A 25,014-nucleotide genomic window follows, 5' to 3' on the forward strand; every position below is an offset into this window, starting at 1 on the left:
TAGCTGCTTATGAAGTTGCACTAAGGGCTCATGAGGTTCCTGAAGGGCAATGGGGGGTAGCTATGTGGGGTTATGTGCCGCCATTGGGGAGGGACACACTTCTCACATTGGATCAACCTGATCAAAACACATACCCACTTCAGAAAGCCACTTTGCTTGCCAAGTTTGGGCTGACCCCTGAGGTATACCGTCAGAGGTTCAGGGACAGCACCAAACAAACCACAAAAACATGGGTAGATTTCTTTGACTTTTCCAGTAAGGCACTGATTGGATGGGTGCGGGGCAACAAAGTAGATGATTATAAAGGGTTATATGTCTTGATTCTGAGAAAGCATATGCTTAATACTACTTTTACAGAGTTGCGTCAGCACTTAGTGGATAGTAAGCTGACTGATCCCAGGAAGCTTGCTGAGGAGGCGGACCTCTGGGTTAGCACCAGAGTGTCCAAGAAGGTACCTGGGGGGGACACCCACAAAGGTGGTCAGGGTTCCCAACAGAAGAAAGAGGGGGGAGATAAACTTACAGATAAGGAACTCTCCAAAGGCCCCCAAAAGAATTCCCAGGGAGGGGGTGGCAACCATTCCTTTTCCAGATTTGTGAAAAAGCCAGGGACAAATGATAGGTCAGGGAAATCCAACCCCAAATGTAAGGAGTGTTACCAGTATGGTCACTATAAAGGCGACCCCCAGTGCTCCAAGAGAGCACCGTCCACTACCGGACAGACAGCTCGGTTGACTAGTGTAGCGCTCGGGGGGGAGATGGACCCAGATAGCTTTGGGGAACAGGTAGAGATTTCCCTAGTGTCCCTGGGAGAAGGAGAAATGGTGCCCAAAGCCCACATGCCCCAAAATACTTCCAAGTACAGGCAGTGGGTCACCATTGATGGGCAGAAGGTGGAGGCTCTGCATGACACAGGAGCCAGTATGACTACTATCAAGAGTCAGCTGGTGTCAACAGAGCAGATAGTCCCTAATACATTCCACCAGGTCATAGTCGCTGACAATCGTGAGAGTCACCTACCGGTGGCTCTGGTTGCCTTTGAGTTGGGGGGGGGGAGGGTCTCTGGTACTCTGAAAGTAGCTGTGAGTCCTGCCATGCCTGAAGATTGTCTGTTAGGCAATGATCTTGAGCATACTGCTTGGAAAGAAGTGGAGCTCAGATCTCACCTGGAGATGTTAGGGTTACCTAAGTGGGTCTGCATGACCACACGGTCCATGGCTGACCGAGAGGGAAGTCAAGGGCGTCTGGAGCCTGGAACAATGGCCCAGAGAGCTGCCAAGAGGAGGGGCAAGGGGCGTGGGAAACCGGTCCCAGAAGTTCCCGCAGTGGCTGACGGGCCTCCTGAGGAGGAGGCTCCCGAGCCAACTGGGGAAGACATTGCCACCCTAGGTGACCTACCTGAGCTTGCTGGCTGGCAAGTTGAGGGTGGACCCACCAGGGAGGAATTCTGCAAGGCGCATAAAGAATGTCCCACTCTAGAGGGTCTGAGGAAGCAAGCCTCGGACCAGGCGGCAGGTGAAGCCTCTGGCGATCACCACATATATTGGGAGAATGATCTCCTCTACAGTGAGCCTAAGGTTCCGGCCTTTGGGGCAGCGCGTGCGCTGGTGGTCCCCCAGTGTTACCGAACCTTCCTACTGGGTCTGGCTCACGACATTCCCCTGGCAGGACATTTGGGGCAAGGCAAGACCTTTGACAGGCTTTTCACCCACTTTTATTGGCCCAGAATGAGGACAAACTCAGATTAGTTCTGTAGATCTTGTCCTACCTGCCAGGCCAGTGGTAAAGCAGGGAAAAGGGTTAAAAACCCCCTGATTCAACTTCCTGTCGTTGGTACCCCTTTGAAAGGGTGGGCATCGACATTGTTGGTCCATTGGACCCCAAAACTGCCTTAGGCAACAGGTTCATTCTGGTTTTGGTGGACCATTCCACCCGTTACCCAGAGGCAATCCCTCTGAGGACCGTAACTGCACCGGTGGTGACCAGAACCCTGATGGGGATATTTACCCGTGTGGGATTCCCAAAGGAGATAGTGTCTGACAGAGGCACTAACTTCATGTCTGCATACATGAAGTCTCTGTGGGGTGCGTGTGGTGTAACTTACAAGTTCACCACACCCCTATCACCCCCAATCTAATGGTCTTGTGGAGAGATTCAACAAGACCTTGAAATGCATGATTGGTGGCCTCCCTGAGGCCATGAGGCGTAAGTGGGACGTCCTCTTACCATGCCTTCTCTTTGCTTACCGAGAGGTCCCCCAGAGGGGTGTGGGGTTCAGTCCCTTTGAGATTCTCTATGGGTACCCTGTCAGGGGACCCTTAAGCATTGTCAAGGAGGGGTTGGAGAGAGCTCCAAAGGCACCCCCTCAGGACGTGGTCAGCTACATGTTGGCCCTCCGCAACCAGATGACCCGCTTCTGGAAAGAGGCCCAAAGTAACCTTGAGGCCAGTCAAGAGGTAATGAAACGCTGGTATGACCAGAAGGCCACTCTGGTAGAGTTTCAACCTGGAGACAAAGTGTGGGTAATGGAGCCAGTAGAGCCTAGAGCTCTCCAGGACCGCTGGTCTGGCCCATTTGAAGTAAAGGAGCGGAAAGGGGAGGCCACTTACCTAGTGGACCTCCAAACCCCTAGGAATCCCCTAAGGGTGCTCCATGTCAACCGACTAAAAGCTCATTTTGAGAGGTCTGAGGTCAACATGCTTCTGGTCACAGATGAAGGAATGGAAGAGGAGAGTGAACCTCTCCCCGACCTCCTCTCTGCCCAAGAAGGTGATGGGTCAGTGAAAGGGGTCATCCTCTCTGACTCCCTGACTCTAAACCAGAAAGGAGACTGCTATGAGCTGTTGGAGCAGTTCTCCCCCCTGTTCTCCCTTACTCCCGGACTGACCCACCTCTGTGTTCATGACATTGACACCGGTGACAGTCTCCCTGTGAAGAACAAAATTTACAGGTTATCGGATAAGGTGAAAGCCAGCATCAAGGAGGAGGTCTCCAAGATGTTAGCTTTAAGGGTTATCGAGAAATCCACTAGTCCCTGGGCCCGTCCAGTGGTGTTGGTCCCTAAGGCTACTGCCCCAGGTGCGAAGCCAGAACTCCGGTTCTGTGTGGACTACTGGGGTCTCAACTCAGTCACCCGGACTGATGCTCACCCCATCCCCCGAGCTGATGAGCTCGTTGACAGGCTGGGCGCTGCCAAGTTCCTGAGTACGTTTGATCTTACTTCAGGGTACTGGCAGATCACCCTGACTGAGGGGGCTAAAGAGAGATCCGCATTTTCAACCCCTGATGGCCATTACCAGTTCCAGGTGATGCCATTTGGATTGAAAAATGCCCCTGCTACCTTCCAACGGTTGGTTAACGCGGTCCTAGCTGGCAAGGATGCCTTCTGTGCAGCCTACCTGGATGACACAGCTGTCTACAGTTCCAGCTGGGAGGAACACCTGCTCCACCTCAAGGAGGTGCTTCAGCCCCTGCAACAGGCAGACCTGATCATCAAGGCTAGTAAGTGCCAGATTGTGCAGGGTTCCATGGTATACTTGGGACACCTAGTGGGTGGTGGCAAGGTGCAGCCACTCCAGGCCAAGATTGAAACTATCAAGGCCTGGCAACCACCTAGAAATCAGACTGAGGTGAGAGCCTTTTTAGGCCTCACAGGATACTACTGCAGATTTGTCAAGGGCTATGTTACCATTGTGTCACCCTTGACAGAACTCACTTCCAAGAAACAACCTAGGTTGGTGAATTGGACAGAGGCTTGTCAGAAAGCCTTTGACTCCCTGAAGGAAGCCATGTGCATGGCCCCCGTGCTCAAGGCCCCTGACTACTACCAGGAATTTATCGTGCAGACAGACGCTTCAGAGCATGGCATAGGGGCGGTCCTAGCACAGCTCAATGAGGAGGGCCTAGACCAACCAGTAGCCTTTATTAACAGAAGGCTATTACCACAGGAACAGAGGTGGAGTGCTATTGAAAGAGAAGCTTTTGCTGTGGTCTGGGCACTGAAGAAGCTAGGACCCTACCTGTTTGGGACTCACTTCCGGGTTCAGACAGACCACAGGCCCCTCAGATGGCTCATGCAGATGAGGGGTGAGAATCCAAAACTCTTGAGGTGGTCCATTTCCCTACATGGGATGGACTTTACGGTGGAACATCGCCCCGGGGTTGAAAACGCCAATGCTGATGGTCTCTCCAGATACTTCCGCCTTAGCAATGAGAGCTCCCAGGAGGTCGGGTAGCTCTCCCCACTTTCAGCTGGGGGGGACACATGTTAGACCTGACAGCCTTAGGGTGGTCACCCCTAACTTTTTGCCTGCCTCCCTCCACTTTTTGGACACTGTTTTTGCTGGCTTTTAGACTCTGCGCACTTTACCACTGCTAACCAGTGCTAAAGTGCATATGCTCTATCCCTTAAAACATCGTAACCTTGAATCATACCTGATTGGACTATTTAATTTACTTATAAGTCCCTAGTAATGTGCACTCTATGTGCCTAGGGCCTCTAGATTAAATGCTACTAGTCGGCCTGCAGCACTGGCTGTGCCAACCACTTAAGTAGCCCCTTTTCCTTGTCTCAGGCCTGCCACTGCAAGGCCTGTGTGTGCAGTTTCACTGTCACCTCGACTTGGCATTTAAAAGTACTTGCCAAGCCTAAACCTCCCCTTTCTCCACATATAAGACACCTCTAATGTGTGCCCTAGGTATCCCCTAGAGCAGGGTGCTGTGTGGGTGAAAGGCAGGACATGTACCTGTGTAGTTTACATGTCCTGGTGGTGTAAAACTCCTAAATTCGTTTTTGCACTACTGTGAGGCCTGCTCCCTTCATAGGCTAACATTGGGGCTGCCCTCATACAGTATTGAAGTGGTAGCTGCTGATCTGAAAGGAGTAGGAAGGTCATATTTAGTATGGCCAGAATGGTAATATAAAATCCTGCCGACTGGTGAAGTTGGATTTAATATTACTATTCTAGAAATGCCACTTTTAGAAAGTGAACATTTCTTTGCACTTAAATCTTTCTGTGCCTTACAATCCACGTCTGGCTGGGCTTAGTTGACAGCTCCTTGTGCATTCACTCAGACACACCCCAAACACAGGGTACTCAGCCTCACTTGCATACATCTGCATTTAGAATGGGCCTTCCTGGGCTAGGAGGGTGGAGGGCCTGCTCTCACACAAAGGACTGCCACACCCCCTACTGGGACCCTGGCAGACAGGATTGAACTGAAAGGGGACCTGGTGCACTTCTGAGCCACTCTTTGAAGTCTCCCCCACTTCAAAGGCACATTTGGATATAAAACAGGGCCTCTGCCCTACCTCATCAGACACTTGCTGGAGAAGAAACCTGAACCAGAACCTGCATCCTGCCAAGAAGAACTGCCTGGCTGTCTAAAGGACTCACCTGACTGCTTTCTACAAAGGACTGCTGCCTTGCTGTTGCCCTGCTGCCTTGCTGAACTCTTGTCTGGCTGTAAAAGTGCTCTCCAAGGGCTTGGATAGAGCTTGCCTCCTGTTCCCTGAAGTCTCAGGACCAAAAAGACTTCTCTTTTTCACTTGGACGCTTCGTGCGCCGAAATTTTCGACGCACAGCTTGTTCCGCGGCGAGAAAAACGCTGCACACCGACGCTGATCGACGTGACGCCTTCGGGACGACCGGAACTTCAACGCACGGCCTCCCAAGGACAACGCCGCCCGACCTCCAGAGGAGAAATCGACGCAACGCCCGCCGTGACAGCAAAACTTTGACGCACAGCCCCGCAGAACGACGCGCAGCCGGTAAACAAGCAGGAGAATCCACGCACAGACCCGGGACATCTGGTAATCCCCGGGATCCACAGAAAGAGACTGTCCGCGTGCCGGAAAACGACGCACGACTTCCCCGCGTGAAAAATAACGATGCAAGTCCGTGTGTGCTGGGGAGAAGTCGACGCACACACCCTTTTTCCGCATATCTCTTCTTCTGTGGCCCTGTGAGGAGATTTTCCACTCCAAACCAGGTACTTTGTGCTTGAAAGAGACTTTGTTTGCTTTTTAAAGACTTAAGACACTGTATATCACTTTTCAGTGATATGTCTACAAATTCACATTGCAACTTTATTCGTTTTGACCTACAATTATCCTGATAAATATTATATATTTTTTCTAAACACTGTGTGGTGTATTTTTGTGGTGCTATATGGTGGTATTGTGTGATTTATTGCACAAATACTTTACACAATGCCTTCTAAAGTTAAGCATGACTGCTCGTGCCAAGCTACCAGAGGGTGGGCACAGGATAATCTTGGATTGTGTGTGACTTACCCTGACTAGAGTGAGGGCTTTTGCTTGGACAGGGGGTAACCTGACTGCCAACCAAAAACCCCATTTCTAGCAACCTTCCAATGGTTCTTCTCTCTGCAGTTCATGCTCAGGCAATGACGTGTGTGTGTGTGTGTGTGTGTGTAGGGCAGGGGGTACAGGGGGGATTCGACTAGTTGTAGACATAATTCAACATCTATATTCTCCACCATGCACAATGTTTGACATTTGCCAACAAACTGACACCTTATCAGAGGTACACCGCAAGGATGACACAATTGATGCTCTTTTCCATAAACGATGTACTACTTGACTGCTCCGAGTTTTTATGTCATTAACAATTGGAGCATTCTTCTGTGGTTGCTGACTTCAAATGAAAAAAATTGGAAGAAAAAAATGAGCACGATCGTGCTATGTAAAACCCAGGGCGATCACGCTGAAATTGAAAAAATAAAAATAAATGAGCGCGCTATGCAAAACCCTGCGCAGTCGTGCTGCGTGGAAAATAAAAATATAAAGTAGTGCAGAAACCTGGCTAAAAACATGGAGTCTTGTATGTTTTCAGTAGTTGGCCAGTGCGCTCGGGGATGGCTAAACACCGGAAAAGGCATGACGTATGCATGCCTTTCACTAATGAAATCAAGAAGATTTTAAAAGGCAAGCCCACCAACCAATGAAAGTGACAGGCGTGACATGGGCATGTTTAAAAGCCCAAAGAGAGATTACAACAGGGACGGAGTGTTTGTGTGCTCGACCCTGAAAAGGAGTTCGACAATGACTTTAAGGAAATGCCAGTGTAACGAAGGGTAGGGTAAGATAAGTGGGGTAACGATCATCATAACAGTAAACACCAAGGGCCTCATGTACTAATATTCCAAGTACGAAATTGTAAACTGTGAATAAGAATGATTTGCAATTTGTGATTTATTTGGAATGTACTAAAATGTACTATGGTAGCAATTTGTTCATTGACATCTATCAAATGCATTGGTATTTTGTGCACCAATCTATGTATTAAGAGGATGGTTCACAAAATACTAAAGCTTAGTGGGCCGCAATTCGACCTATTTCATTAATACGCATGAGGTAGGTCGCAAATTGCAATCCACTACGATTGGCTAACGTCAGAGACATGGTGGCCTGCAGCGGTCACAACCACCATATCTGTGATTGCTTTTAAAATAATCCATTTTTTTAATGCAGCTTACTTTCAGAAAAAGGAAATCAGGATGTACTTAAAAAAAAAAAAAACTTTGACAACATTTTTTAGGAGTAGGCAGAGGCCTGCTCCTAAACAGGTTTTTGTCCACATTCACAAAGATGAAGAGGTCCCTTGGGGACCTTACGATTTGGGAATGGGGACTATCTTCTTTAACATGGTGGCAAATGTTAATATTTAGAGACCAGATTTCAGCCACAAAACATTAATAGATAACTTAAGATATTGTTTTTTTGAGAGGGATGCCTTTTACATGCCCATTCTAAATACCAATTTCCTTCGGTGTTTATTCACAAACACAAATTGTGATTGGGTAACATGTTACCCACTTACAATTAGGGTTTTGTACATTTAACAATGTCACAAAGGCTCAGATTTGAACTCTGACATTGTAAAATTGCTTTGTACAGGAGGCTCCAAGGATCCAACACAAAGGTGGTGTACAACAGGGAAAGGAGTGCCAAGCAACAGGTGTGGTTAGTATAGAAAACAGCACGGAGAATGCCAGAAGCGAAAAATCCCTGTGCTATACATTGGGGAAGGAAGACTGTGCAGTAGGAGAAGCAGAGACGATGGAAGCAACATAGGGAAAACACCAGAGGAGAAAAACAGCAGGGTGAACTATAGGGGAGGACAGCATACTTCAACGAGTGGAGATGATTGGATTGAACACAGAGTACACCAGTGGGAAACCAAATATAGCAGGAGGAATGGCAAAGAAGGAACATACAGCACAAGGGACTCTAAATGAGCACATTAGGAGTAAAGCATAGTGGAGAGAGAAAGCACATGAAGAAGAGACGGTAGGTAAAAATTGAAAAGGGTGAGGAGAAGTCTCACTCAGAGGTACATGGGGTGAAGACGGGATACTTGAGGGGGGAAGACATAAGCAACTGCAAAGGCCATTTAGGGTTCACAGTCATGATCTCGGTTGCCAATTCAGTACAAGATCCCAAGGCACCACCTGCGAATAAGATCGGTCATGTCTGTGTTAGCAGGAAGAGTTGAGACAAATGGGCACCATGCACAGTGCCACACAAAAAAAATCCATGGAGGGGATGCACAGTGGAAGGAGGCGGGAAGAATAGGAAACCAACTAGATTAAATGCCAGAGAAGCAACAAAAAAAAGGTTTGCAGTGCAGGGCAGTGGGGTACAAGAGGAGAATTGAGGACGATGAAAAAGAGTACAAGGGAAACAAAATGAGCAAACCTGGGGTGCCGTAGAAAGGGGGCAGAGAACGGCGTGAGCACAGTGGTAGGAGTGGGGGGAAACAGAGTATAGCACAAGGAGCACTAAGGAATCCTCACAGAAGTGTAGTAAAATAAGAAAAAGGGACAGTACATCAGAAGGTTCATGGTGGTAAACAGTGCAGGAGCACAAGAGTAAAATAATGCCAGTGGGAGGCACAGTTCGTGCTATAGGGTGAGTGTGAAAATGAGGAGTAATTTATGAACACTTGAAGAGTGACCAGTAATGTGGTAACTAAAGCTGAGTGACACCGTTTATATTTAGACAGTGAAAATCCTGTACAGTAGAACAAAATCGGAAAGAGAATATTAGAAAACATCACACAGAAGAGACATCCTCATGCATACTTCTGAGTATCTTCTACGTTTACAAACAGTGTGACAAGCTAGTGAGAATAAAGATGTGTCAGACACGCTTCAAGGAGAGAGGAGAGAAAACGTGCACAAATGATGGCAAATGGATTGGGTTAACTTCCAGCCAAAGAGGTAGAAACAAAATCATTAGCCGAACTGAAAAAGACAGTAAACTAAAAATAAAGTGTCAGAGCAAAGTAAGTGTCTATGGTATAACAGCTGTCAGTGAAACAGGAACATTAAACTGGCCCTGAATACTGCTGTCAAAATGTAAACGTCAATGTAAAGATATTTACTTCATGTTTTAAATAAAGGGATTGGTGACTTTTTCCCTGAATAAAACTGGCACATTGAGTTAGCTCTAAAGAATGCACAGAAACAGGTTCTTCATAAATTGATGTATTGTGCGGCAATAACAGAACAAATCCACGTGGTCCTCTGAGTCAATAGTTAGGATTGCTAGCTACAAACACTAATAAAAGGGTTGCTTCTTCATGTATAAAAAATGTGATCATGTTTTATACTCATTATCTTGGCAGCATGAAAACAAAACGCAAATTAAAAAAAAAATCATAAAACACGAATAAGTTCCAATGTGATCCTCGATTGCCGTATATCAATACTAATAACTTTGACTTCTACTCTTTCCCCAGGACCCAGTCCAAGGCTTCGTCGTCTTCGATCTTTGGACAGTTTTGCTTCTGTTATGTAGCGCATGGGTATTAATCCAGCTCGGCCCACCCCAATGTCAACAAAAACTCCAAACAGAGTGGCATTTTCTACTTTTCCAGTTAGCACTGTTCCGATTTTCAAATCTTCAAGGCAGACTATGTTTGTTTTAAAGTCGGGTTTGTCAAATTCTGCAACAAAAAAAAACAAAGATAAAGTCATGAAATTAGTTAAAAAAAATAGAACATGAACCTAAAGCTTTTCATTCAAAATGTTGCAATAGAACTGGAACATGTTATTTATTTTCTGACCGTTTTTCTCAGTGATATGATTTACTAATATTCAAAATTCTTTGAAATTTACGTTAAAAATGTGCTCGTCAACTAGTAGAGAACATCTGTGTGTGGGGATACTTCCGTGGCGTCCAGATACACATGAGCGGGGAAGTACAAACACATTATAAATTTCTTATCTTCCTGGTTTCAATACATTTGGTATGGAGTATGATGTGTGGTGTTCTAAATTCATGAAAATTGAACAGCTTTAATACTGGCCTACTGTACATGGATGTACCAAATAAGCTAATATTCTAGATTGACAGTGGCCTCCATAGAAGTCACTTGTGGCACGTTTGTGATTCACATCTACGAGGTCTGTGTGTGAGCTGTGTTATCAATTTTTCGCTATAACTACCATTACGAAATCATCTAACGCAGTTGACCGACATGTATACCGTTGGTAGGTAACCCTATCTCCTATTTAAGTGTATTCCATATGAGCGATAGCACTGGGGAAGTCAAGCTTTGATTGGAGCAATTTCCACAAAGCGTAAGAGATGATTCCCATGCATTCCGGAAAGTAGAAGAGGCTGACAGCACTGTGCACTGAGTACATACTGGCCATGAAATTGTCTGTGTTACAGTTACACAAAACATGGTCAGCAGGCAACAAGGATGCGTGTGGATCATGGTATTGTTAGGCACAGCAGTTTTCAAACTTACGGAAAGACTGCAGATGTGTAACCCGAAGTCTGCTTGGAAGCACATGGAGTGAAGGGCTTTGATGAGGTGAAGAACTTCACTCTTTCAAGTCATCAGGTTAAGACCCTTACTCTACATTTCCTCTCCAGATCCGTTAGTTCTGAGACGTTTTTAACATTCCCAGAAACAGATTTTCCAAGTTACCAAGGCTATAGAAAGGGAGGGTCAGATCTGGGGGGAACCTACTAGTGGCTGGCTGTAATTTACTAAATCCATCATAAAGAGATACCTAAGGAAATACTCTAATAAAGCCCACCCTTTAACGGTATTAGCAAGACAGCGGCTGCCTACGACGTGTGACACTCCAAGAAGCCTGCAAACAATCTGCTATGGTAAGAAGGAGTTACTCCACAACGACCACCGTTAAAAATGGAAATAACACGAGAAAGGAGTCACTGAAAAAAGAGCTTTGGGAGCTTAAGAAAGCAAAACACGACGACTTCTCTGCAAAGCTTATTTATGCCATGAAAGAGCATGGACAGAGGAAATCCAATAACGCAAACATCAGCAAAAAGACCCGGGTAATTCGTCACTCAATGATAAACAAAGTAATCAACACTATACAAAATACCAACAGTTACATATGGGCAGTCGGGAAAAGAACCTGATCCTCATGTACAAAAACTATTCAAAATGAAACCAATGCAGTCGTAATGGCTTCCCTAAAGGCAGTTCAGATGCCTGGATGGAATGCAGTGGGATGGACAATGGATCATTAAGCTTCTCTTGCAAAGATATCCAGAAAATAATTCACAAAATCACGCAATGGTTGTGCACCGGGCCCAAATGCGCTACCCCAGGCACTAGCTAAAAAAGACCCTAAGCTCTGGGATGACAGGCTCAATGTGCTTTATGGACATATTTTACAGACACAAGCAAGTCCTGAGTCTTGGAGAGGTTTGATAATTCAGCCAATTTATAAATGCGAGGACACAACAAAACTATTGACTGACTGCACTGATCAATGCTGAAGCTAAATACTCTGCAAACCTGTTGCTAACTGACCTCAAAACCTGGGCAAATGAACAAAGGATTATCCTTCAGAATCAAACCGGATTCTGTCCGAATCAGGACTGTGTATCGAACCTGCTGGCCATCCCCATGCTAGTGGCCCATTCATCCCAGATGCACTCACCTTTGTATGCCTGTTTCATTGATTTCAAGGCGGGATTTGACAGAATTTCGGGAAAGCACCTCTGGGGAAAGTTAAGAACTTGGGCCACCCAGCGAATCTTCTATGAATGACAGAGCTACTGTATTCTGATACTTGGCTGCATATGAAAATAGGAGATGGCATTCTTCTTTCAAGGAAGATATTGACTATGGAACGCCTTAAGCAAGGATGTGCCCTGCCCCCTGCTCTTTATTCTGTTTATCTCTGATCTTACAGGGGAGCTCGACACAGTTAATTCATACTCTGCTGAACCTTAAATTAAATGTCTGTTTAACCTACTTTATGCAGATGACTTAGTGCTGTTAAGTTGCACAAGAGTGGGTTTACAGAGGGTCATATGTGCCCTCATTGAATATACAAAGCTAAATAAGCTGAATGTGAATCGAGAAAAGACTAAAATTATCATCTTTGGGAGAAGAATGAATAAACCAGGCTCGTGCCCTTTGGGAGGAGTGAGCATTGCGAAAGTGCCAGAATGCAAGTATCTTGGAGTCTGGTTAGATGAAAGGGGTTCTTTTCATAAGCAAAAGGGATTCATCCAAAATAAGGCACTCACCCTGCAGGCCACATTTCAAGCCCAGGGAAAGAAATTGTGGGACCCTCATATCGATCCAGTCCTACAAGTAACAGGATGTATTATGGAACAACGCATGCACTTACAACGCATGCCTTTACAACACGGTAAGTACACTGCATGATCTTTACCACGCATGCACTTACCACGTATATGCTTTTACCACGCATGTCTTTACCAGAAACATTTTGTAGTAAAGGCATAGTTGCTAAAGGCATAAGCATGATAAAAAGTAGAGATAAGTATAATATACATTATATATATATATATATATATACACATACACACACAACCACACCTTTCCACCAAAAAACCCAACCTACCCTAAAGACTAAAAATTACCTTACCACCCCAAAACCCGTACCCACCCTAAAACTTCAACATCCCTTACCACCCCAAATCCCATACCCACCCTAAGACCTGCAAATGCCATTACAACCCCAAAACCCATACCCACCCTAAAATACCCTTACCACCCAAAAACCCATACCCACTCTAAAACCTAAAAATGCCCTTACCACCCATAAACCCATTCCCACCCTATAACCTAAAAATGCCCTTACCACCACAAAACACATACCCACACTAAAACCTAAAAATGCCCTTGCCACCCAAAAAGCCATACCCACCCTAAGGCCGAAAAATGCCCTTACCACCCCAAATCCCATACCGACCCTAAAACTTAAAAATGCATTTACCACCAATAACCCACCCACCGTTACCCACCCTAAAAACTATATATATATATATATATATATATATATATATATCCTTCTTCACTCCTTTAATATGACAGGAGAACCAGGACACCTCCGATATAAGGAAATCAATTTATTACAGCAAAAGATCCAACGCGTTTCGGCACCAGCCTTTATCACGGATAGATTGTTGCCATAGTGTTACAAATAAATAGCCCACATTTATCATAAATATAAAAGACGGACAAGACACCAACTAACACACCATTGAGATTACAAAACGGCGGCCATCTTGAAATGTTCAATTTCAACATAAATAAGCAATAATTTAAGTAATAATCCTCTGCCTATGTATTTTTAAATAGAATATTAAATAAATTCATCACTGATATTCATCAAAGTATTTGTAAGGCATCAGGTAAAAACTTTATACAAAAAATACACATAAATACTCTCTATTTCATTGAATTATATACACATATTTTCCAACTATGTCTGCGAATTTCTATCAGAGTTAATAATGCCCAAGTGGTTATGCGTATTCAAAAAAAGATCTTAAGAAAAGGGGAATTCCAGTTCTCTATAAAGGGACTCCTAATTCTTCTGACGTCCTTTGAAATTATCACTCCTATACTTACATATCCGATTAGTAACACCAAAAATGTGAGCATCCGAACTTCCTTGTTATGCAAAAAAACTAACTATAAAAACCCACAACATCTCAATCATTAACACCCATGGCAGGTATGAATGTACATAAATATAATAAATACCTTAATGTCATAAATACTACAAAATATTACTCTCCTCAAAAAGGCCAACGTATTCCCCCAATCTACTGAAAGTGACTAATACTTATCCCAGATGGATACTTAACTCCTCACTAGAGTTCAACCCCACAGGTTCCAATGTTTCAAAATCTATTATATAATACGTAATAGTCGCTCTCTATTACCGCCCCTCTTGCTTGTCAACACCTGGTCAATAACTACAAACTTCAACAGATTCTCATTACCAAAATGTTGGTTAAAGAAATGTCTAGCTACCGGATAGTTTCTGTCATAGTTTTTGATAGCTCGTCTATGCTCAAGAACTCTCTTCTTTGCACTGTGAATCATGCTTCCCACATACAACTTATCGCATGGACAGATCAGGCAGTACACAATATGTTGTATTACAGTCAAAACGTCCTTTGATCATAAAACTTTCTGTTCTCCCTGGAATTTTCAGTTTCCTATAGCTGTTGCTGGTTTTGCATGCTTTGCATTTCATACAGCAGGAGAAGCCTCCTCCCGTAGTGTTCTTCATAGTCCTTTTCATGTTATGTCGTTACGACACAGATCATCCTTTAAAGATCTGTTTCTCCTAAACGTTAGTTGGGGGCTATCATTAATCCAATTGTTCAGAACTGGATCAGTCTGCAAAATATGCCAACTCTTGTTCAAGATGGACCGCACTCTATAAGATTGATCACTGAAGGTTGTAATAAATCTGATAAGATCACTATCTTTTCTCTGAATTTTGTTTATCCCATATAGAGCATCATCTCTGCTCAAACTCTCCACTTTCTGTCTTGCTTGCTCTATAACTTTAGCTCCATAACCCCTGCTTTTGAATCTTTCGCACATTACTTCACACTCCTGGTGAAAATCTGCTGTCTCACTGCAATTCCTCCGGGCTCGCAAACCCTCCCCAAAGGGGATACTCTGGATCAGGGACGCCGGATGAGCACTATGAGCAAATAACAAACTGTTCCCAGCTGTTACCTTTCTATACAGTTTAGACACTAAACTTTTATTCCTTACAGAAATTTACACATGAAGGAACTCTATATGACTAAAGCTCAGATGTTCAGTAAATCTCAGATTGAATTCATTGTCGTTCAAATCCCGCACAAATTGCACAGCTGATCTCTCATCACCCCTCCAAATAACAAAAATATTGTCAATGAAACGACACCATAACACCACATTAGTGTCAAACTGACTAATCGTCTCTGACACTTGTTCCTCCCACCAGCCCACAAACAAATTTGCATAACTGGGGGCGAAACAAGTGCCCATAGCTGTACCCTGCAACTGTTTGTACAAATGATTATCAAAGATAAACAAATTGTTCTTGAGACAGAATTCAATCATAGTGCACAACATTTCTGAGTGGAAAAACAAAGATAGTGATCTCGCTCTAAGGAAGTGTCTAATAGCTCGAGCCCCCAAGCCATGATCTATACTTGTATATAAACTAGTAACATCAAGGGTTAATAATAAATAATCATCTTCCCATTGAATGTCCTCAATGATTTTCAAAAAGTGTGTGGTATCTCTCACATACGATGGTATTGATTCCACAAAAGGACGCAGGAAGTAGTCAATATATTTTGATGTATTCTCCAAAAGAGAATCCATAGCCGAAACTATGGGTCTACCTGGTGGATTTACCATATCCTTATGAATCTTGGGCAGAAGATGTAATATTGGGATTTTCGGATGATCGCACTTGAGGAATAAAAATTCATCCCATTCGATCATTCCCTGGTCTTTCCAATCCATCAGCATCTCATGATACCTATCATTCATTACTTTTACATCTTCCCAACTCACTTTTTCATAACATTGAGCATCGCTAAGCTGCCTTACTCCTTCTGCCAAATATTTGGTGGTATCCTGGATAACCACATTGCCCCCCTTGTCAGATTATCTAATGACAATAGTATGATCTCTTTTCAAATCTTGAAGGGCTTTCCACCGTTCACCAGATAAATTCCTATTCCTCACATCTCTCATACCATATCTCATTACTTTTAACTGTTTGGTCATTTCACGTTCAAAAACATCGAGGGCATCACAGTGAATAGCAGGTATGAAGGTGAATTTAGGTTTAAAAATACTTGGACAGGCATTATCCAAAGCAATGCCTAATCCTGCTAAATTCAGAATTGGATCCCCATGAGCGACCACCCCATCACATAAATCCATTAATGTAGGAAACACCTCTGTATCAGAAATACACAGATTACTAACACCTTTCATCACCACCGGTTTCTCGTTACATTTAACCTTCGTATGGTACAATTTTTTCAACTTCAGTTTCCTGATAAACTTAAAGGTATCTATCCTAGTTTGAGTATAATTGAAACGTTCCGTTGGGCAGAATGAAAGGGCTAAAGATAAGAGGTCCTCCTCAATAGCAGACAGCACCCTGCTGGAGAGATTCACAAGATTCATAGTTTTTACTTGCGTGCACGAGTTACCAAGCCCAAGGATCTTGAATCTTCTCCTACGGCCCCTCTTTTTGGCCTGTCTGTTCCTTTTCCTCTTTCTCTGAATCCTCGACCCCTGCCCCTCTGAGGGTAGGTTTCTTTTTGTTGATCTGTCCGTCCCTGATTCAAAAGTCGAAATTGCTTTAAAAAATTCAATCTATCTGTTTCTTTATCTGATGTCATGCCCTTGGATAGTACTGTGTCTGATACATCAGAGAGATTTCCATCCGAGATATCACTCTCCTCTTGTTCTTCCACCGGTTTATTAGCTGATTCCAAATCCTTTGTATTTAACTCAGTAACCTCTTCCTTATACATATGATCAAACTTGCGTTGAAAAGTTAAAATGCGACCCGCCTGATAATCCTTAAAGTCATGTATAAATTTCCTTTGTTTTTTGCTAGTAATCTCTTCCTCTAATTTCAGAAGTTTTTTCTCTAAGTTCTTCATAAACTCATCTATTAACTCCTGTGTAACAATTGTTAGCAACTCCAATTTCACTTTCTCAATTTCATCCAAAATCCTAATCCTATCCTTCATGGCATATTTAATTAATATGCGCATCATATTCAATGAGCTCTGCTTGGAATTCTCAGCCCATTCCTCCAACATTTCTGGGTCAGGATCATCTTAAGTCGGTATGGTATAAATTCTCCGTCCCCTAGGGACTCGTTCCACATCAATATATCTCTGTAGTGACTCAACCTCCCACCATTTAGACAGTTCTTTTTTGTACAATTTCTCCAATTTGTCATATAAAGTTTGTAGTTGGACTTCAGTTTTCATATTGCCACGACCAGGCTGGGCAGATTATCCCTCCTCCATCTGTGAAAAAAATAATTTATTCGATTTTTCCTTCCGTCGAGCTTCCCACCCGGAAGCCATGATTACTGAAATATACTGAAGTTCCTTGATTCAAACAGTCCAATATTTTTTGTTCCTTAATGTCGTTTCGGATGTGGATAAAAAAACATAAAATATAATGTATTACCCACTCTGTTCCTGTACTTAGTTGCAACAAGGAGATACTCACGATCAGACAAATCTTATATTTCTTAATTGCTCATACGAAAGTCAAATATAAATGTGCCTCTTATGTTATCTACATCTAGTGTCAGTCAAGATAGATGGCTCATCAAGTCCCAATTATTCCACTCATTTTCTTGGACACAGGTGTCTTCTGCACACCTAAAACCAGGTGCCACAAACTTGAAACCAGATGTCACAATACAGCTAAAAGTGAACCAGTTCAATCTCAGCTGTTAAATTGTTCCTTATGTATCTAAACACCAAGTTGTTATCAGCATCATATATTCTCTTCCATATGTGCAATAATCTCAGCAGTGTTCGCTCCAACACTTTCTTCATTCGCAGCTGTCAGCTAGTGATCGATTACATAAGCCTGATCTTCACCATACATTATAATCATTAATCCACGCCAAGCAGTACACCCCTTTCAATCGGCAAGCGTGTCATCCAGTGAACGTGCACGCAAACCGCCGCAATACCGCAAACTCCCGAAACGGCAACAGCAGCAGTTTACCAAATCATTGTTTAAACGTGCACTGAATTCCCGTGGCACAAATTCAAACACGCCGCATTTCCATGAATGTTTTCAGTGTTATGAAGGAACGGGCGTACTCACTTGTGAGTCTGCTTTTAGTATAACACGGCTTCCCAGGAACATGCCGCAAGACCACTGCTGTTCCCGGAATCTTAAGGACGCGGATTTCGGAAAACATGCGTCCTCGAATATATATATCAATATATATATATATATATATCAATATATATATATATATATATATATATATATATATATATTTGATATATATATTCGAGGACGCACTAATATATATATATATATATATATATATATATATATATCTCACTCAACCCACTTAGTACTTACCTGTACTTACCTTTAAAACCTTTATCACGCATACACCTTTACCATTCTTGACCTTTCAATGAAATTCGTTGTAAAGGCATGCGTGGTAAAGGTATATTCATGGTAAAGGCATGTGTGGTAAAGCCATGCGTGGTAAACGCATATGCGTTGTAAAGGCACCGTGGTAAATGCATCTCGTTGCATTTACCGCGTTGTAAGTGATGTTTCCCCCAAGTAACGCAGGCAAAGGTTTAACCTGTACTTACTTATGGAAGTGATAATATGCTCGGAAATTATGCCAGACTTTTAGATGGTCTGATGATAAAAATGTATAATCATGTTCGCCACCTTCCAAAGAAGGCTTCGCCTGCACAGGTTCGGCCTCTTCTGGCAGATTGTAGTCAGGAAAAGCTCATTTATTTATCAAGCTGCGTCACAGGATTAGCCCAACAGAGTTGGGCACGCTTGACAGTATAATATGGAATTAATTAAGATCTGCCAGTGGCAAACTTGCTCACGCATGATATACAGATTCATGTTTAACTAACTTACATGCCTGGAGATATGGGCGATAGGGCTAGGCCAAAATCAGTTAAAAAAAGCAGTGAAGGTAAATGTCAGTGCTTTGAATAGGCAAGCTGGCCAAGAAGCTCTATCTCAGCGATCTCAAGCTTGGATGGTACTTTCAACATACACTGTCTTGGGGAAACAAGCTCACCTATCGGTGAATTTCCATATGTACGCAAAAAATAGATTCCAGGTATTCCATTTGGGGCTTTACCAACACTAGACCATCTACTGAAGTGGCAAAGCCAACCACTTGAGAAGAAATGCAGGCTCTGCAGGGAGAAACGAGAATCCTTTTTACATGCTTTATGTTTGTGTCCCACATTGTTAGAACCTCGCACACATTTGTTACGCCAACCATTTAACCTCCTGAACTTAAAATCTTGCAGGCAGGCTCTTACAGCAGCCCTGAATACGCTAACCATAGTTTTGAAAGTCAGGCAAGTTAAATTTATGTCAGAATTTTTGCATATGCTGGAACAACAGGAAAATGCCGAAAGAAGTCAATACAATTTCTGGCTTTTATCTTATTATTTAGGAAGAAGAGATTTTAATTGCTATCAATTTTTTTGGAGCATCTGCTATTAGTTTTATTTTGCTTTTTGAATTTTACATCATGCTTGCTTCCAACCGCAGTAACTAGGCACATCAGCTTTTTGTAGACAAAACTGCTACTTAGCCATGTTTTAATGTGAAATGATAATGTCTTTTTTATTTGAACATATATATTTTTATACTGATTATATATCGGCACAGAGACACTTTATAGAATTTTCATTATGTCTTTTTTCACTTAAGTCAGGCATCAAGTTGTTGTTTTATATTTGTTTGATTGATTGCAAAGGGTTTTATACATCATGCAATAAACTCTCTGAAAGGGAGGGTCTGTGTTAAGCCAGAAATAAAGAAGTACAGGAACGAGATGTATGTGATACCTCTCTTCCAATAACTCAAGTGTCTGAGGTTGTTTCCCACCACTTAAATATGCAGCACTAAGAACACCCAAAGGATGTTGAGTACTTAGGCAGCTTACATTTTGACAAAAATATATGCACTAGTGGTCATCAGAATCAGCCTCGTAGAATTGTTTAGTGAAAGAATGTGCACGGGCACATGTTACAACCTGGATTAAATCAGGGGTGAGAAAACTGTATTGCCCCATGCCTGGGACATAAGGATTCCCTCTCCAGACAAGAAGTTTTTTTATCTACTTCGACCCATGGACAAGCAGAAATTCTCTTTTGCCCTCTAATACACCTACTGCAGCTGCTAAATCAGGTATTTCACATTGCAATTCGAAATACTACCGATTGTGAATTTTCATGGTAAGTACGGTAACCACAATGCTGAGAGACAGAGCTGCCTGTGAGGACCAGCCAGCCAATCAGCGAGGAGGAAATAGTTCCAATCTGCTCTGACCTCTGATTGGCTGAGAGAGCTCGTTACTCAGCAAGGGATTGGCTGGAGGAATTTGTTTCTTGGTAGGCTGGCCCGGGGATTGAAAATAATCAAATACACAGGATGAATATGGCAGAGATGCACCTATGAAAGAAAAGAGGGTCCAGTGGGAGACCTGCAGCTGAAATTTAAATGGCCAGTACAATATCAACTGGCTGGTGTTCTACTTGTCTGCAAAAGTAGGGCCATCCAGGGGAACTCCTTGGGACATCTGGGCGAAATGCAGAAAAAGCAATGAAGTACACAAGAAGCCTAAGTTCATCTCCGCTGGCGTAAGGGCGAGTCGAAAGAGAGCAACACTAATCTCTGAGGGAAAAGCAGTTTAAGGAGGGGTGGGCAGTGAACTCCACTCGCAGATTTTTTCCTACTGTGCGCTCTGCTTAGAACACAGAGTTCCGAAAAACTCTGCAAAGCGGAGGAAAGCAGAGTTTTTTCCTCGTTCGAGCTCATCAACGGTGAGTTGGCAAGCGTGAGCGAGAAAAATCTTACTCAAGACCTCCTCTTGTCGAGATTTCTCAACGTGACCAGTCGCAGATGGTTGCGACCACTCGCGTTGAGAAACCTTCTGTTCGCGCTGAGGTAGCTGCCGCTCGAGTAGAAAATCAACTTGAGCAGCAGAAAAGAATCAGCGCCCCCTTGAGCTGCGCAGGGAGCCGTTGACGCTGATTTTTCAGCGTGGGCCAAACACCTGGTGCTAAAAATCTGAGCAAACGGCGCAATCTAACACACTCTGCTGCTTGCGGAACTCCCCACAGCGTGGCAGAGTTTTTTGGGCGCTTTGCTAAGCTCTGCGTAGCGCAACTCTGCAAACTCCTCCCAGGCCTAAGTTTAAGAGAGACTGGGTTGCAGTGTGTGATGTACCTGCTGCATGGCAGGAGCATGAGAATGACGGGGTACTTGTTGGGAGTGGAAAAACAAAGCAGATGAGAAATGTCTGTATCATGTCTTGGCTCATGTGGTCTATCAGCCATTGGCTGCAGAAGCCCGAACAGTGCCCTCCTCTTTCAGTCTGCCATCAGACAGATAGCTGGTACCTAAAAGGAGAGTTTCTTTCAGATTCCTAAGTTAAGGGTGCTTTTACTGCTCTGACCCAAGCTGTTTCCAAGACGAGGACCCACGGGATGTAACATCTGGTTTATTTCTTTATTTGGAGGTCGGTGGTGAGGTTCTCTACATCGGCCCCTCGCCTTTCTCCTTATCGTCATCCCACTTGCCTGGCCACCTATCCATGCCAGTTGATCCCCATCTGGTATGATCTCCCGTCTAGTAACCGACTAGCACTTTGTGCCTCTCACATTTCCTTCCCTTGAACCTGAGCCTAACTTCTCAAGGGCACAATGAGACTTCAACAGCCATCTGTGAGTGGACCTGTGCTCTCACACCCACTGTACCCCGTTCCCCCGTGCCACCCTGGTGCTCTTCCCACTGACACACTCCCATATGCCTCAGATCCACCCGTTTATAACTAACAATAGTTTGGATAGCTTCCTGTTTATCCATGTGTAGTCACATGCTCTCCCTCTTCACCAAGATTATCTGACCTCCTGCGCCTCTCTCATTCCCTGCACTACATCCTCTGTAGGCTTTAATTTTTTAGCCCTCTTGGTACCTCCGTATCCCTTATGTGCTCTGGTATTTATGCCTCTATCTTTGAAAATACTTGTACCTCCCACGAGATTTCCAATAACATCAATACCTCTGTGCTGCTGCCGTATACAAGGCCTCTATTCCCTCAAGACATCCCTCATTACCTCAAGAGCAACCTCACTGACCTGGTCAGTGAATTGCTCTGCCTCCGCATAGCTCCACCAGTAAGTAAGTGGAAGCCCATTCTGACTTGAACTCTGACCTCGGTCAGAAGTTCGAGGCCCACCTCCAACCACAGGCTTCTGCCTGTGCCTCATCCCTGGTGTCTAGTGGGAGAGCTCTGCTCTTCTGCTGGGCTGCCCTCTGCCTCTTTTCTCTTTGTTTTTTATTTTGTGTGCTGTTTTTGTGCCTTTCGATTTCTGTACTTTCCTATATCTTTTCCTCATTTTTCTCCTCACACCTCTCATTCTCGCATCTCTCTCTCTCACTCTCCCTACCGCTGCTGCCCCTGCGGCCCGCACCCCTCCTCCCGGTCATTATCCCCGCCACTGCTGCCCCTGTGGCCCGCCCCCCTTTTTCGTGCCGTTCCTGCCTCCCAGCTGTCCTCTCCTCCCCCCTCCCTGCTTAATGGTGGCCGCAGTGCAGCAGGGCCACTGGCACGCCTAATGCAAGCCCATCTGCGCCCGTCCGTGACCAGCGGCAGGACCCCTGGACCTCTCGACCACCACCGCTACACGCCAGCAGCACTCATCGCTCTCAACCCGGGACAAGACAACAACTGTAAGCAGGCATCACCAAGCAACACCAAGGGACCCTTCACCTGTCGCCACTGCAAATTCGCCAGCGTCCGCCACTCAAGCCCACCCCGAGGACCCACAAAGCAGAACACAACCTCAGATGTATCCTTATCAACACTCGCTCCACCCACAGGCACACCATCGAACTCTGGAACCTCATCGACACCACATCCCCGGATGTCACCTTCCTCACAGAGACCTGGCTTAACTCCTCCTCGGCTTCAGACATCGCCATCCCAGAAGGCTACAAGATCATCCGAAAAGACCGCACGAGCCGCCCCGGGGGAGGCATCACCATTGTCCACAAAGAGTCCCTACGCCTCTCCAACAGCACCGAAGACTCCACAATCAAAATGGAACTCCTCCACTTCCAGATTGGAACCAACCCTAACACCACTCTGCGGGGCACTATCATCTACAGGCTGCCGGGCCTCCACCCCCCCATTCTGCGACACCAGCACTGACCTCGCCATCACCCACGCACTGGCTTCCAAGGACTACATCCCCCTCGGGGACCTCAACTTTCACCTGGAGAACCCCAATGACAACAACTCCAAGACGTTGCTCGAAAACCTCACCAACCTCGGACTCAAGCAACTTATCACCTCGCCCACCCACTCCACCAGACACACACTCGACCCCATTTCACCGCCAGCAACGACATCTCCATTAGCCACATCACCGAACTCCAAAGGACTGACGACCACTGTATCCACTTTACCTTCAGCAAAACCCCCAACCGACACCTCGCTCACCTACCCCGCAGGAGCAGCTCTTCACCAGACTCAACAACTCACCCCCCAAGACGTCCTCGACACTAACACAGCTGCCCAAGACCGCATAAACTGGATCTCAGACTGCGCCAACACCTTAGCCCCCATCAACAAACCCTCCAACAGACACACATCAACGAAAGCCAGTTGGTTCACCCCCACCCTCAAGGAGTCCAAACAAAACTGCAGACGCCTCGAAATTAAATGGTGCACCAAGACCCCCACCAACTACGAATCCTTCAAAAAAGCCATAAACACTCACGTACGCCTACAAAGCCCTCCACAACACCGGAGCAGAGACCTCAACCACTTCTACACGCCCACCAGACAGCTCCGCTGACTTTCCACTTGCCCCTATTCCACGTGCCCGGAAGGCCACAGCCAGAGGAAGATCCTTCTCCCACCACGCCGCCAAGACCTGGAATTCCCTTAACATCCACCTCAGAAGATCGCCCATCGGACCTCAAAACTTGGCTCTTCACCTATCTCCTCCGTTCATCGACGACCTCTCACTCACTGTCCTTCCCACCCCCCAGCGCCTTGAGACCCTAGCAGGTGACTAGTCGCACTTTACAAGTATTATGATTTGTTTTTATGTAGCGCTTAATACCACACTACTTCAGTTTGTAAGCAGTAAAAATAACAGATGTTACAGATTCTCAGTTTAATGGTATTCCATTTGCTTACCTTGGAAGGATGGAAGCTGTAGCTTGCCTGCCAGGATTCAACTCATGACCATTACCACTTTCCAGAAGTGAGTGTTAACCCATTAAGCTATCTTGCCTGTTTTCTGATTCTGCTTCTTCCCTTTTCTACGCTGCATCTTTTGGCCAGAAGCAAGCGCTATATAATCGTTCACATTGGACCACAATACATTTTTTGCTCTCCCTCTGGCTGAGTTATTTTATTAAGGGTTTTTATGGCGCTATGAAGCACCCAAATTTGGCTGCGAAACCCATACCTAACCTTCATTGTCTGGTATTTCTGCCCCTGATAATGTCATTCCTATTTTAACGCAGTTCTCAATTTCATTCCTCCCTTAGTGCCCTTGCCATACACTAGACCACTTTTCCCTCAATACAACCCTCACAAACGTTTTTATATAGCGCTTCATTTCATACTTTTAGTTTCTATCACTATAAAGAACAATCGTACTATTACTCATCTAAACAGTACTCATTTTAAAACCTCAGAAGGAAGGAAAGCAGAGTATGTCTTTTCCAAGATCAAAAGTCTTGGACTGCGGATCACATCAGTTGTCAGCAAGTCTTAAAACACTGAGCCTTATAGCAGATTTGCTGATTCTGTGTCTTCTCATTTCTACCCATCTTCCCTAGAATACAAATAACGTTTGTTTACTCCCTTTGACTTGAGGTCCAGTCACCTTCTCTCCCTCTGTCCGTATGTGACCTC

The 25,014-nt window shown here is 44.6% G+C and overlaps 1 protein-coding gene across 2 annotated transcripts in view; it reads right to left on the reverse strand.

The window, feature by feature from the left end:
- Window positions 1-9,497: 9,497 nt before the first annotated feature.
- Window positions 9,498-25,014, reverse strand: part of SRBD1 (S1 RNA binding domain 1) — a 759,215-nt gene continuing 743,698 nt past the window's right edge. For both annotated transcript variants that reach the window (XM_069234013.1, XM_069234012.1), the window contains exon 22: window positions 9,498-9,974. In XM_069234013.1, coding sequence (XP_069090114.1) covers window positions 9,685-9,974 — 290 coding nt within the window. In that variant the 3' untranslated portion in view covers window positions 9,498-9,684. The remainder of the gene's footprint in view (window positions 9,975-25,014) is intronic.

Source organism: Pleurodeles waltl, chromosome 5 (genome assembly GCF_031143425.1).
Source record: "Pleurodeles waltl isolate 20211129_DDA chromosome 5, aPleWal1.hap1.20221129, whole genome shotgun sequence".
NCBI lineage: Eukaryota > Metazoa > Chordata > Amphibia > Caudata > Salamandridae > Pleurodeles > Pleurodeles waltl.